Source organism: Oncorhynchus nerka, linkage group LG28 (assembly GCF_034236695.1).
Source record: "Oncorhynchus nerka isolate Pitt River linkage group LG28, Oner_Uvic_2.0, whole genome shotgun sequence".
Lineage (NCBI taxonomy): Eukaryota > Metazoa > Chordata > Actinopteri > Salmoniformes > Salmonidae > Oncorhynchus > Oncorhynchus nerka.
Window position 1 is genome coordinate 31900241 of NC_088423.1, and position 14939 is coordinate 31915179.

The following is a 14939-nucleotide window of genomic DNA, read 5'->3' on the forward strand; positions in this document are numbered from 1 at the left end:
TTGTGCATCTGTAAATGTTAGTGAGGGTTTTAGGTTTTAAGTTTTAAAAATGTAGCCTCCTGAGGTTGAAGAGGCGCTGTTGTGCCTTCTTCACCACACTGCCTGTGTGGGTGGACTATCTCAGTTTGTCAGTGATGTGTACGCCAAGGAACTTGAAGCTTTCCACCTTCTCCACTGCGGTCCCATCGATGTGGATAGGGGGGTGCTCCCTCTGCTGTTTCCTGAAGTCCACGATCATTTCCTTAGTTTTGTTGACGTTGAGTGAGAAGTTATTTTCCTGGGACCACACTCCCAGAGCCCTCACCTCCTCCCTGTAAGCTGTCTCATCGTTGGTAATCAAGCCTACTACTGTTGTGTTGTCTGCAAACTTGATGATTGAGTTGGAGGCGTGCTTGTCCATGCAGTCATGGGTGAACAGGGAGTTCAGGAGGGGGCTGACAACACACCCTTGTGGAGCCCCAGTGTTGAGGATCAGCGAAGAGGAGGTGTTGTTTCCTACCTTCCCCACATGGGGGCGACCCGTCAGGAAGTCCAGGAACTAGTTGCACGGGACGGGGTTCAGGCCCAGGGCCTCGAGCTTGATGATGAGCTTGGAGGGTACTATGGTGTTGAATGCTGAGCTATAGTCAATGAACAGCATTCGGGCCTCCCGTGTGGCGTAGTGGTCTAAGGCACTGCATCGCAGTGCTAGCTGTGCCACTAGAGATTCTGGGTTTGAGTCCAGGCTCTGTTGCAGCCGGCCGCAACTGGAAGGCCCATGGGACGGCGCACAATTGGCCCAGAGTCGTCCGGGTTAGGGAGGGTTTGGCCGTGCACTAGCAACTCCTGTGGCGGGCCGGGGCGCAGTGCACGCTGAAACGGTCGCCAGGTGCACGGCCAGCTGGAAGTACGGAAGTTCCAGTGATTGTAACTACTACCAATTGGATACCAAGAAATTGGAGAGAAAAAAGGGGTGAAAATAACAACAACAAAAAAAGACAGAAAAAATTAACAACATTCTTTTACTGTATGCCTCTTGTTCAGATGGGACAGGGCAGTGTGCAGTGTGGTGGCGATTGCATCGTCTTTGGATCTAGTGGGGCAGTAAGCAAATTGAAGAGGGTGTAGGGTGGCAGGTAAGGTGGAGCTGATATGATCCTTGACTAGTCTCTCAAAGCACTTCATGATGACGGAGGTGAGTGCAACGGGGCGATAGTCATTTAGTTCAGTTACATTTTCCTTCTTAGGTACAGGGACAATGGTGGCCATCTTGAAGAATGTGTGGACAACAGACTGGGATAGGGAGAGATTGAATATATCTGTGAACACACCAGCCAGCTGGTCTGCACATGCTCTGAGGACACGGCTAGGGATACCGTCTGGTCCGGCAGCCTTGCGAGGGTTAACACGCTTAAATGTCTTACTTACATCAACCACGGAGAAGGGGAGCCCACAGACCTTGATAGCGGGTTGCATCGGTGGCACTGTATTATCCTCAAAGCGAGCGAAGAAGGTGTTTAGCCTGTCCGGAAGCAAGACATTGGTGTCTGCGACGATGGTTTTCCCTCTATAATCCGTGATTGTCTGTAGACCCTGCCACATACGTCTTGTGTTTGAGCCTTTGAACTGGGACCCAACTTTGTCCCTATACTGACATTTAGGCTGCTTGATTGCTGTGCGGAGTAAATAACTACACTGTTTGTATTCTTCCATATTCCCAGTCTTCTTTCCCTGGTTAAATGCGGTGGTTTGAGCTTTCAGTTTTGCGCGAATGCTCCCATGTTTCTTCGCCCAAAGCAAGTCTCTTCTTCTTATTGGTGTCCCTTAGTAGTGTTTTATTTTGCAGTAATTCGACCATAAAGGCCTGATTCAAACGGTCTTCTCTGTTACTTGAACTCCGTGAAGCATTTATTTGGGCTGCAATTTCTGAGGCTGGTAACTCTAATGAACTTATCCTCTGCAGCAGAAGTAACTCTGGGTCTTCTGCTGGGCCCTTGAATGAGTAGGTGTGTCCAAACATTTGACCTGTACTGTATATAAAAAAACATGTTTTATCTCAGTAATGTTGTGAAGAGGTTCATTTGCAGAATGAGAGGTATCTCTGGGTCTTCCATTCCTGTGGCGGTCCTCATGAGAGCCAGTTTCATCATAGCGTTTGATGGTTTTTGCGACTGCACTTGAAGAAACTTTAAAAGTTCCTGAAATTTTCCAGATTGACTGACCTTCACGTCTTAAAGTAATGATTGACTGTCAATTCTCTTTGTTAATTTGAGCTATTCTTGGACTTGGTCTTTTACCAAATAGGGATATCTTCTGTATACTTTTTTGATTACTTCATGATTCCATATGTGTTATTTAATTGTTTTGATGTCTTCACTGTTATTCTACAATGTAGCATGAGTAGGTGTTCTAAAACCTTTGACCAATAGTGTATTTCTAACAAAAAATAAAAAAACATTGCACCAATATTTTAACGAATCACCTCTACCTCGGTGTATTTCTATTGTATTTGCAAAGAAAGATAACTGGTACATGTTTGAAATGGTCGAAAAAAATGTAGTGGGGCTTATGCAGTTTAAGCTCTGACGTTAGACGTCCGTTTGCGCTTTTCTGTTCTCCCATTGGTTCCCCGGTTTAAAGGTAACTTCCCTCATTGGTTTGTGACATTTTGGATACGGATTTCAAAGGTGCAGCGAACTGGCGCTTTTTCCATATTTTCCTCATTCAAGCATCAAGAAAGTTTCCGAACCCAGTCTAGCTGCTAATGTCGGTGGCAGACCAGAAATAGGTGAAGTTATCTTAAAGGTATGCAATATTTTTCTTGCCTCAATCAACAACTGTGTTGTTAAATTGTTTGCTAGGCTAGTAGTTATTACTCATTTCATTTGATTCAGGCTAGTTCCGCAAAACTTTTGACGTTTATATGAGAAAGCACATCCTTCTAGCCATGATGACCCTAGTTTTGTTACAATATTAGCTAGCTAACGCTACTCGCTTGCCAACTTGTCTACATAGCTAGTTAGCTGCTTGACTAACTAGCGGTAGCTAGCCATACCTGGCCTAGCTATGTCACTGTAGTTATCTAACGTTAGTTAACTGTGTAGGTAACTTAACTAGGCCGTTGTACGATTTGCAATAGTTGGCTAACTACATGTATATTTTTGACGTCGTTATAGTTAGACTTTTGTTTTAAATCCACTTAAGTTAGCGGCTCAAAGTTAGACTAGTTAGCATTACCAATGCCATTGGCTATCCTATGAATATAGTTAACGTGATGGTGGAAACGACTAACTATTAAAATGATTTAATACGTTATGGTACGTTAAATGCTTATTTTGTACTAAATTACTATGCATGTAACATTAGTTAGCTATTGTGATATCAAAGACGGTACTGCCAAATTAGTTGGCTACCTAGCTATGCTACAAAGTAAATTTGGGGGGGAAAAGGAAGGCGCACTATGGAGATATTGCAGCTAGTTAGCAGCTTCTTGATAACTAGGTGTATGGTAAATTGGTTTAACGTTAATGTTATGTTTTAGAATTTAGCTATATCGAGTAACTGAGTGGGGCAATACACTGGTTTGAAACTTATGTACTGTAGCTAGCCAGTTTGGCGCGTTTTGATTGTGAGATGGAACTGACTAATGACTTCTCTTCTGGCTCAGGGATACAGTTTGTGAAGTCAATGAAAAATGAAGTGTCAGTCCAACAACAATGAACTCCGGTTTGCATGCGACATGGAGAAACATGTCACATACAAGGAGTCAGGCCTCTCAACCTCACCACTCATGGGATGCATCCAATTAGTAGTCAAACAACTCTCTCCAGGTCTCACCTCTGCCAACATTTGCCTCAACGATGATGTGCAAGGTGTTCACAATAAGGAGAACAACCAATATGACCGCATCCTTGACGAGGTGAACCTAGGCTGTGAAGCATTCGAGGACAGCGGTTACCTGTCTTTACAGAACAGCCAGATGGAGGACTTTTATAATGTTAAGGAACAAGGGGAGTCTCTAGGACTGGAGATATTCTCCCCATGTACTCCAGTTGCTGATTGTCACAAGGCTAAGCACTCTGCCTCTCAACTCCCCATACTGAAGTTTCAACATGCCATCTGCCAAGAACTCACCAATAGCTTCAAGAGGACCCAGAGCTATGACTGGACTGTCATTAACTGGCTAGCAGAGGACTCTGGCCTTGAAAGGGTTATTGGTGGGAACATGGGCCTTGAGTGTATGGATGTTTTAAAAGCTCTGCTGGAGAGGGACATGAAGCACATCCTAACCAGGATCCTGTGTCTTCTTGATGTTGACTTGATAAGGTAAACATTTAACCTTTACTGCTCTTATGATTTTATATAGAGATTTTTCAACGTGAAAATGGTTTTGTACTCTTATCATATATTCATGGTTGTTTTTGTTTTCTTCACAGCTGTAGAAAAGTGAGCAAGAGCTGGAGAAAAATAATCTGCCAAGACAAGTCTGCACTCCGTAAATGTGACCAAGCTGAACAGAGACTACAGGTAAGTGCTAACATTTTAAATGGATGTCATGTATATCAGGTAGAGGTCGACCGATTATGATTTTTCAACGCCGATACAGATTATTGGAGGACCAAAAAAATAAAAATATTTTTATATATTTGTAATAATGACAATTGCAACAATACTGAATGAACACTTATTTTAACTTTATATAATATATCAATAAAATCTATTTAGTTTCAAATAAATAATGAAACATGTTCAATTCGGTTTAAATAATGCAATAAACAAAGTGTTGGAGAAAGTAAAAGTGAAATATGTGCCATGTAAAAAAAGCTACGGTTTAGGTTCCTTGCTCAGAACATACAAAAGCTGGTGGTTCCTTTTATTGACATGAGTCTTCAATGTTCCCAGGTAAGAAGTTTTAGGTTCTAGTTATTATAGGACTATTTCTCTCTATACCATTTGTATTTCATATACCTTTGACTATTGGATGTTTCGTATTGCCAGCCAACTCTCGGGAGTTGATAGGCTTGAAGTCATAAACAGTGCAATGCTTGAATCACAGCGAAGAGCTGCTGGCAAATGCAGGAAAGTGCTGTTTGATTGAATGCTTATGAGCCTGCTGCTGCCTACCACCGCTCAGTCAGACTGCTCTATCAAATCATAGACTTAACAAAACGTTTATTCTTTCAGTGAAATACGGAACCATTCCGTATTTTATCTAACGGGTGGCATCCCTAAGTCTAAATATTGCTGTTACATTGCACAACCTATGTCATGATTATGTAAAATTCTGGCAAATTAATTACGGTCTTTGTTAGAAAGAACTGGTCTTCACACAGTTCGCAACGAGCCAAGCGGCCCAAACTGCTGCATATACCCCGACTGCTTGCACGGAACGCAAGAGAAGTGACACAATTTCCCTAGTTAAAAGAAATTCATGGTAGCAGGCAATATGAACTAAATACACAGGTTTAAAAATATATACTTGTGTATTGATTTTAAGAAAGACATTGATTATCGTTAGGTACACTGGTGCAACGACAGTGCTTTTTTTTTGCAAATGCGCTTGTTAAATCACCTGTTTGGCAAAGTAGGCTGTGATTCAATGACTAACAGGCACCGCATCGATTATATGCAACGCAGGACAAGCTAGATAAACTAGTACTATCATCAACCATGTGTAGTTAACTAGTGATTATGATAAGGTTGTTTGTTTTTTACAAGATGCGTTTAATGCTAGCTAGCACCTTACTGTGGCTCCTTGCTGCACTTGCATCAGGTAGTCAGCCTGCCACGCAGTCTCCTCGTGGAGTGCAATGTAATCGGCCATAATTGGTGTCCAAAAAGGCAGATTACCGATTTATGACAACTTGAAGTCGGCCCTAATTAATCGGCCATTCCGATTAATCGGTCGACCTCTAATATCAGGTATCAATGCTTTCAATTCACATTGACGGTTTTGTTTTTTAAGCTTGCAGGGGCTCCCAACTTTGCTGTTATGTTTGATATTTACATTTATTTAGAGGCCCTTTGCAGTACTTCAATCTTAATTGCCTAACCATAGGGTAATCCACTGCATGAGTATTGTATGCTAAATAGCAATGTCCTTTTTTGTTATAGGACTCAAGAATCCCCGTAGGACTGGAGAATGTGTTTTTTTTGACGAGAGACACCACCGGGTCCAGGGTTGTAATGTCCTGTATGCAGAGAGTAGCTTCAATCCCTATCCAGAAGTCTACCAAGAGGATGCTCTCCCAGAGAGCATGCACGCAGGTGCCATACTGCTCCCACCAATCTCGCTTCAGAGAATACCAAGAGGTGAGGGTTCCTCTATTCACTTTTCATATGAAGGTTCAGAGGACATGATGGTGCTCAGTGTGTCTGTGTACTTGGGTTGGTCACCTTCCAATCAGTTCCAAAAAAGTAATTGACATTATGTTCATGTTACATATTGTGAGTTATACTCTGTAGCCTTATACATTGTTTGGTTGTGTTCTCTAGGCTGCCAGTTCGCTGAAGCAGCACGAGTCGCTGAAGCCCTGTAAGCGCTGCGGCTCTCCAGCCAAGCACAATGCAGACGCAATGAGGGCCACCTGTACCCGCTTTAGTTGTGCCTTTGACTTCTGCACCCAGTGCCAGGGCCCCTTCCACGGCTCATCAACCTGCTGCACCCGGCTGACATGGCGGCCTAGCAGCTCCACAGCCATCCTCATTGGCAGCGCTCGCAGCAAGAGGAACGTCAGGCGCCTGTGAGATGAACGCAGCCTGGGATGAGACCCAATCGCTCACCTTTTAAAACTAACATAATTTTTATGGAATATTTGTTTTATTCATAGCCCTTTTAGCCCACTACCGCCTCCGCCGAAGACCAAAGGTATCTTGGCTATTGGAATACTCTGCATTAAGAGTAGACTGTATTGAGGCAATCAAGTGATTCCAGTTGTCTGACAATGTCGTCAGAAAGCGACTATTCGTACTGCAAGCCCAAAAAAAGAACATCCCACTGGATGCAAAGAAATTTTTCCTAGACTTGTATTTTTCTTAATGAAATGTCCTTGTCCTCGTATATTTGTACATATTTTAAATGTGAGATATGTAAATATTTATATTGTTTAAATAAATGTCTCTTGGGATTTAAGAACGGATCTTTTATTTTTCAAGGCCACATACTACCAGAAACCTTGTAATACGCACCAACTTTCTTTCAGAATTTATCAAGAAGAATACATGTTACAATGCCAATAAGGGTATGAAAGTTACATCCTACTTCCAGGGTCAGTTCCCAGATTTTTTTTTCAAGGGGCTTGACAATTATATCTTAATTTATGAAAACACAGCCGTTTAAAAAATATGTATGTATACAATATATTTGTGTATTAGTTTACTTCTGCCGGATACTTAAGTTATTGTGTTGAAGACCATTGTGCTATGTATTTGTCCATTGAAGACTATTCCAAAAGCCTACAAAAGTTCAAAAACTACAAAGCTACTTCCTGGAAAATGACATCACTGTCATAGCTTGTTTGCCACTTGCTTCAAAAGCTTTAACAACTAGTGAAACTAAGCCATTCTGCCATTAGATGGTGCCATAGTGTAGCTCTAAAAACCTCCTGGCTCACTATCTGGAAAGATTAAGGAATTTAGAAGACAACATATAGCTGAAAACAGCCAGTATTTCTGCACACTTAATGGTGATTTAATGATTCACGCTTATAATACCGGTATTTTCCAATAACAAAATTGCATTCAATGTGTAGGCTTATCTGAAAAGTAAGGTCTTCTACAGCTGGATGATTCAATTCATAATTGTGATTGTTATTTAACTAGGCAAGTCAGTTAAGATCAAATTCTTACTTACAATGAATGATGGCCTACCCTGGCCAGACCTGGACGATGCTGGGCCAATTGTGCACCTGCCCTATGGGACTCCCAATCACAGCCTGTATCACAATCATGTGATACAGCCTGGATTTGAACAAGGTACTGTAGTGATTCCTCTTGCACTGAGATGCAGTGCCTTAGACCACTGTACCACTCAGGATATGTAACATGTTCAATTAAAATGTCTGGGTAGTACAGTTTCTCCACAGTCTGACACTGAAATTGGTTTCATAGGCTCCATTTCCTGGTTGAAATAATCAGTGGTGCACAGAATATTCCTGTGAAATGAGAAGGGACAAGAAATATAATACGTCATGAAGAGAGGTTGTTTTCTGGGTATGTTTTAGAGGCTCAAATGTAGGTGGTAAGCCTACATATCTTTCAATAGTGATTAGTGATGCCAATCTACATATTTTTTAATGCCGATTAGTGATGCCGAATACAATATGTGACCACATGAAACATGCTTTCTGTGCATTAAAATCATTTTGCTGTCATTTAAAAGGGTTGCCATTGTTTTTCTCCTGCAGATCCAAAACATGTGTTTTTTCCAATTAGCCTCCCCCTCAGTGTGCCTCTGCCCCTTCCATCAGTGTCTGGCCACAGTTGTGTCAGCTCCCTCTGTGCACCTCTATCCTGGGGCTGCACTCTTTAGCTGCCTGCTACACAAAATGTCAATGTCCAGTTGACTGTTCTATCACTGTCCCTAAATGGCCTGCCAGCTGTGGTGACAAGTAGCTATTTTTGTGACTTCCCCCTCCTGCTCTGTGCAACGACAACAGCGGAGGAACTAAATGTAGCACTCCCACCTCTCAACCGCCCCCTGCTTATTTCTTCCACTAATTGTTTGGAGGGTATGGGCAAAGGAGAAAAAAATCATTCATTTATGTAGAGTATACAAACAAGAAAATAAGATGCCCAAGGTTACCACTGTATCTGTTTGCTATGAGTCAAACATGGCTGTTGATTGGGATTTTCTGATTATGTTTACGCTTTCTCACATATACAGATGCATTCTTATTCTAATCTAGATAGTTTCTTAACGTGAGTAAAGCCATGCAAATTGAATTAAATGTTTAACGGATGCCCCAAATGCCATCATCTTTCAGGACACTGCATTTGACTGCGTATGTATCAGATGGCCTTTTTGCTCTCAGTACACCAGATAATTGATCTCTTAGCTGCCCTTTCCAGGACAGAGAACCACATGGGTCTTTCATTACTCTGATTTATTGAACTCCAGCGACACTGGGACACTTCTCCAAATGAAAGCTCATAATTGAAGTAATTAGACTTTCACACAATCAGGTGTTTTCCTATCATTTACCATCCCTGTTTACGTCAACAGTGGAATTGTGTATGAGTCATACAAGGCTTGTAACTAGTAACTACAGTAACTTACTTTCACTGATCTGATTCTGACAATTTTCTGATATTAGCCTTTTTTCTGCCACAACAAAACAGACAATTTCCATGATTGTGTTTGTCAACATCTGCAGCAAGAGTCTTATGTACCAGCAATACTTTCCCTGTTTCCACAAAGATGCATAGGTAGATACACTATAGATACACTACATACAGTACATACAAGTATGTGTTGACTCCTACAAATTAGTCGATTTGGCTATTTCAGCCACACCTGTTGCTGACAGGTGTATACAATCGAGCATACAGCCATGCAATCTCCATAGACAAACATTGGCAGTAGAATGGACTTACTGAAGAGCTCAGTGACATAGGATGCCACCTTTCCAACAAGTCAGTTCGTAAAATTTCTACCCTGTTAGAGCTGCCCCGGATAACTGGAAGTGATGTTATTGTGAAGTGGAAATGTCTAGGAGCACAAATGGCTCAGCCGTGAAGTGGTAGGCCACACAAGCACACAGAACAGGACAGCCAAGTGCTGAAGTGCGTAGTGCGTAAAAATCATCTGTCCTCGGTTGCAACACTCACGAATGAGTTCCAAACTGCCTCTGGAAGCAACGTCAGCACAATAACTGTTTGTCGGGAGCTTAACGGGTTTCCATGGCCGAGCAGCCGCACACAAGCCTAAGATCATCATGTGCAATGCCAAGCGTCATCTGGAATGGTGTAAAGCTCGCCGCCATTGGACTCTGGAGCAGTGGCAACGCGTTCTCTGAAGTGATGAATCAGGCTTCATCATCTGGCAGTCGGACGAATCTGGGTTTGGAGGATACCAGGAAAATGCTACCTGCCCCAATGCATAGTGCCAACTGTAAAGTTTGGTGTAGGAGGAATAATGGTCTGGGGCTGTTTTTAATGGTTTGAGCTAGGCCCCTTATTCCCAATGAAGGGAAATCTTAACACTACAGCATACAATTACATTTTAAATGATTCTGTGGTTCCAACTTTGTCGCAATAGTTTGGGGAAGGCCCTTTCCTGTTTCAGCATGACAATGCCCTTGTGCACGAAGTGAGGTCAATACAAAAATGGTTTGTCTAGATCGGTGTGGAAGAACTTGACTGGCCTGCACAGAGCCCTAACCTCAACCCCATCGAACACCTTTGGGATTAATTGGAACGCCGACTGCGAGCCAGGCCTAATCGCCCAACATCAGTGCCCAACCTCACTAATGCCCTTGTGGCTGAATGGAATAAGTCAATATAGCAATATTCAAACATCTAGTGGAAAGCCTTCCCAGAAGAGTGTTGTTATAGCAGCAAAGGGGGGACCAACTTCATTTGGGCACCTTTACTACACAGAACCCTACTAATCCATCACGGTTGGTCTGCCGACGGAACCGCACGAGGAGGCTCTGCACGAGGAGGTTACAACAGACTTCTTCCTTCGCGACGTACCTCTAAGACCCTTCTGCTAGCTGCTAGCCCCGGCCCGCTAGCTGTCTGAATCGCCATGTCTCCAGCCAGTTTAACTATTCACTGGACCCCTATGATCACTTGGCTACGCATGCCTCTCCCTAATGTCAATATGCCTTGTCCATTGCTGTTCTGGTTAGTGAATATTGTCTTATTTCACTGTAGAGCCTCTAGCCCTGCTCAATATGCCTTAGCTAACCCTTCAGTTCCACCTCCCACACATGTGGTGACATCACCTGGTTTAAATGATGTTTCTAGAGACAATTTCATCGTCACTCTATGCCTAGGTTTACCTCCACTGTATTCACATCCTACCATACCTTTGTCTATACATTATGCCTTGAATCTATTATATCACACACAGAAACCTGCTCCTTTTACTCTCTGTTCTGAATGTACTAGACGACCAGTTCTTATAGCCTTTAGCCGTACCCTTATCCTACTCCTCCTCTGTTCCTCTGGTGATGTAGAGGTTAATTGAGGCCCAGCAATGCCTAGCTCCACTCCCAATCCTCAGGCGCTCTCATTTGTTGACTTCTGTAACCGTAAAAGCCTTGGTTTCATGCATATTAACATTAGAAGCCTCCTCCCCAAGTTTGTTTTATTCACTGCCTTAGCACACTCTGCCAACCCAGATGTCCTAGCCGTGTCTGAATCCTGGTTTAGGAAGACCACCAAAAACCCTGAAATTTCCATCCCTAACTATAACATTTTCCGACAAGATAGAACTGCCAAAGGGGGCGGAATGGCAATCTACTACAGAGATAGTCTGCAGAGTTCTGTCATACTATCCAGGTCTGTACCCAAACAATTCAAATTTCTACTTCTAAAAATCCACCTTTCCAGAAAAAAATCTCTCACTGTTGTCGCTTGCTATAGACCACCCTCTGCCCCCAGCTGTGCCCTGGACACCATATGTGAATTGATTGCCCCCCATCTATCTTCAGAGCTCGTGCTGCTAAGAGACCTAAACTGGTACATGCTTAACACCCCAGCCATCCTACAATCTAAGCTTGATGCCCTCAATCTCACACAAATTATCAATGAACCTACCAGGTACAACCCCAAATCCGTCAACACGGGCACACTCATAGATATCATCCTAACCAACTTGCCCTCCAAATACACCTCTGCTGTCTTCAACCAAGATCTCAGCGATCACTGCCTCGTTGCCTGCATCCGTAATGGGTCTGCGGTCAAACGACCACCCCTCATCACTGTCAAACGCTCCCGAAAACACTTTCTAATTGACCTGGCCCGGGTATCCTGGAAGGATATTGACCTCATCCTGTCAGTAGAGGATGCCTGGTTATTCTTTAAAAGTGCCTTCCTCACTATCTTAAATAAGCATGCCCCATTTAAAAAAATGTAGAACCAGGAAAATATATAGCCCTTGGTTCACTCCAGACCTGACTGCCCTTGACCAGCACTAAAACTGTCATGTATTGTCGTGTTATGTCTTGTTCCTGTTCTTTCTCTTCTCTTCGTTTCCCCCTGCTGGTCGTATTAGGTTACCTTCTCTCCCTTTCCTTCCCCCAGCTGTTCCTCATCTCCTCTAACTACCTCGTTTACTCTCTCTCACCTGTTCCCTTTTTTCCCTCTGATTAGGTCTCTATTTCTCTCTCTGTTTCTGCTTCTGTCTTTGTCAGATTCTCGTTTGCTTCACCCTTGTCCTGTCCTGTCGTAATCTGCCTCTTCATCAGATGCTACGTGTGATCAGGTACCTCTGTACTTTACTACCCGCGCCTACCCGGAGAGACCAGCAGTCTGTCGGCGTTAACCCTGCTATTCTCCTCTGCTGCTAGAAGGGGACTCTCCTGTTAAGATCAGAGGACTTTATAATTTGTTTGTCGCCCTCTCTGCGGGTTGTCTATGTTGTCAATCGATACATCTGAAGAGGATCTATGTCTTCCCTGTGTTTTGACATTAAAAGACTCTGTTTCTGTTAAAGCGCTTTTGGGTCCTCACTCACCTGCATAACAAAAACATCCTGTTGCGTACTGCATTAGCATCAAATGGCCCCCGTGATATGCAACTTTTCAGGGAAGTTAGTAACCAATATACACAAGCAGTTAGGAAAGCTAAGGCTAGCTTCTTCAAACAGAAGTTTGCATCCTGTAGCACAAACTCAAAAAAGTTCTGGGACACTGTAAATCCATGGAGAGTAATAGCACCTCCTCCCAGCTGCCCACTGCACTGAGGCTAGGAAACACTGGAAACACCGATAAATCCACGATAATTGAGAATTTCAATAAGCATTTTTCTATGGCTGGCCGTCCATTTCACCTGGCTACCGCTACTCCGATCAACTGCCCTGCACCCCCCACAGCAACTCGCCCAAGCCTCCCCATTTCTCCTTCATCCAAATCCAGATAGCTGATGTACTGAAAGAGCTGCAAAATCTGGACCCTACAAATCAGCCGTGCTAGACAATCTGGACCCTCTCTTTCTAAAGGTGCTATTATCTGCCAAAATTGTTGCAACCCCTATTACTAGTCTGTTCAACCTCTCTTTCGTATCGTCTGAGATCCCCAAAGATTGGAAAGCTGCTGTGGTCATCCCCCTCTTCAAAGGGGGAGACACTCTAGACCCAAACTGCTACAGACCTATACCTACCCTGCCTTTCTAAGGTCTTTGAAAGCCAAGTTAACAAACAGACCACAGACCATTTTGAATCCCACCGTACCTTCTCCGCTATGCAATCTGGCTTCCGAGCTGGTCATGGGTGCACTTCAGCCACGCTCAAGGTCCTAAACGATATCATAACTGCCATCGATAAGAGACAATACCGTGCAGCCGTATTCATTGACCTGGCCAAGGCTTTCGACTCTGTTAATCACCACATTCTTATCGGCAGACTCAACAGCCTTGGTTTCTCAAATGACTGCCTCGCCTGGTTCACCAACTACTTCTCTGATAGAGTTCAGTGTGTCAAATCGGAGGGCCTGTTGTCCGGACCACTGGCAGTCTCTATGGGGGTGTCACAGGATTTAATTTTCGGGCCGACTCTCTTCTCTGTATACATCAATGATGTTGCTCTTGCTGCTGGTGACTCTCTGATCCACCTCTATGCAGACGACACCATTCTGTATACTTCTGGCCCTTCTTTGGACACTGTGCTAACTAACCTCCAGACGAGCTTCAATGCCATACAACTCTCCTTCCGTGGCCTCCAACTGCTCTTAAATGCAAGTAAAACTAAATGCATGCTCTTCAACCGATCGCTAACCGCACCTGCCCGCCTGTCCAGCATCACTACTCTGGACGGTTCTGTCCTAGAATATGTGGACAACTACAAATACTTAGGTGTCTGGTTAGACTGTAAACTCTCCTTCCAGACCCACATTAAGCATCTCCAATCCAAAATTAAATCTAGAATCGGCTTCCTATTTCGCAACAAAGCATCCTTCACTCATGCTGCCAAACATACCCTCGTAAAACTGACTATCCTACCAATCCTCGACTTCGGTGATGTCATTTACAAAATAGCCTTCAACACTCTACTAAACAAATTGGATGTGGTCTATCACAGTGCCACCCATTTTGTCACCAAATCCCCATTTACTACCCACCACTGCGACCTGTACGCTCTCGTTGGCTGGCCCTTGCTTCATACTCGTCGCCAAACCTTCTAGCTCCAGTGTTTAATTGCTATATTGTAATTACCTCGCCACTATGGCCTATTTTATTGCCTTACCTCCCTTATCCTGTCTAGGAATGGGGTTCGGCTAGAATCATGTAGTAACCAAAAAAAGTGTTCAACAAATCAAAATATATTTTATATTTGAGATCCTTCAAAGTAGCCACACTTTGCCTTGAAGACAACTTTACACACTCTTGGAAGTCTCTCAACCACCTTCATGAGGAAGTCACCTGGAATGCATTTATATTATCTTACCTCATTTGCACACACTGTATATATACTTTTTTTCTACTGTATGTTTGTTTGTTCCATGTGTTACTCTGTGTTGTTGTGTTTCGAACTGCTTTGCTTTATCTTGGCCAGGTCGCAGTTGTAAATGAGAACTTGTTCTCAACTATCCTACCTGGTTAAATAAAGGTTAAAAAAATAAAAAATAAATGAACGCCCATGATTTTGGAATGAGATGTTCGACGAGCATGTTCTCACATACGTTTGGCCATGTAGTGTATGATGTGTGTGTCAGACCTTCAAGTTTGCCATGGCCTTATAGAGCAATTTGACAGTCTGGAACCCAGCACCCAGAGACAACAGCCTATACAATTAG

At 43.3% G+C, this 14939-nt stretch overlaps 1 protein-coding gene across 1 annotated transcript; it reads left to right on the plus strand.

The window, feature by feature from the left end:
* Nucleotides 1-2630: 2630 nt before the first annotated feature.
* LOC115113143 (F-box only protein 5-like) lies at nucleotides 2631-7114 on the plus strand. The gene is made up of 5 exons (XM_029640440.2): nucleotides 2631-2784; nucleotides 3647-4305; nucleotides 4416-4506; nucleotides 6094-6291; nucleotides 6475-7114. The coding sequence occupies exons 2-5, from the start codon at nucleotides 3674-3676 to the stop codon at nucleotides 6724-6726; spliced, it is 1173 nt and encodes a 390-aa protein (XP_029496300.2). The 5' UTR covers nucleotides 2631-2784; nucleotides 3647-3673; the 3' UTR covers nucleotides 6727-7114.
* Nucleotides 7115-14939: the final 7825 nt, after the last annotated feature.

What these genes read in the sequence shown, in the direction of transcription:
- LOC115113143 (XM_029640440.2), top strand. Translation starts at nt 3,674, where the DNA reads ATGAAGTGTCAGTCCAACAACAATGAACTCCGGTTTGCATGCGACATG. An exon ending in CTTGATGTTGACTTGATAAG is followed by an intron (nt 4,306 to 4,415) that starts GTAAACATTTAA and finishes TTTTCTTCACAG; the next exon opens with CTGTAGAAAAGTGAGCAAGA. An exon ending in GCTTCAGAGAATACCAAGAG is followed by an intron (nt 6,292 to 6,474) that starts GTGAGGGTTCCT and finishes TGTGTTCTCTAG; the next exon opens with GCTGCCAGTTCGCTGAAGCA.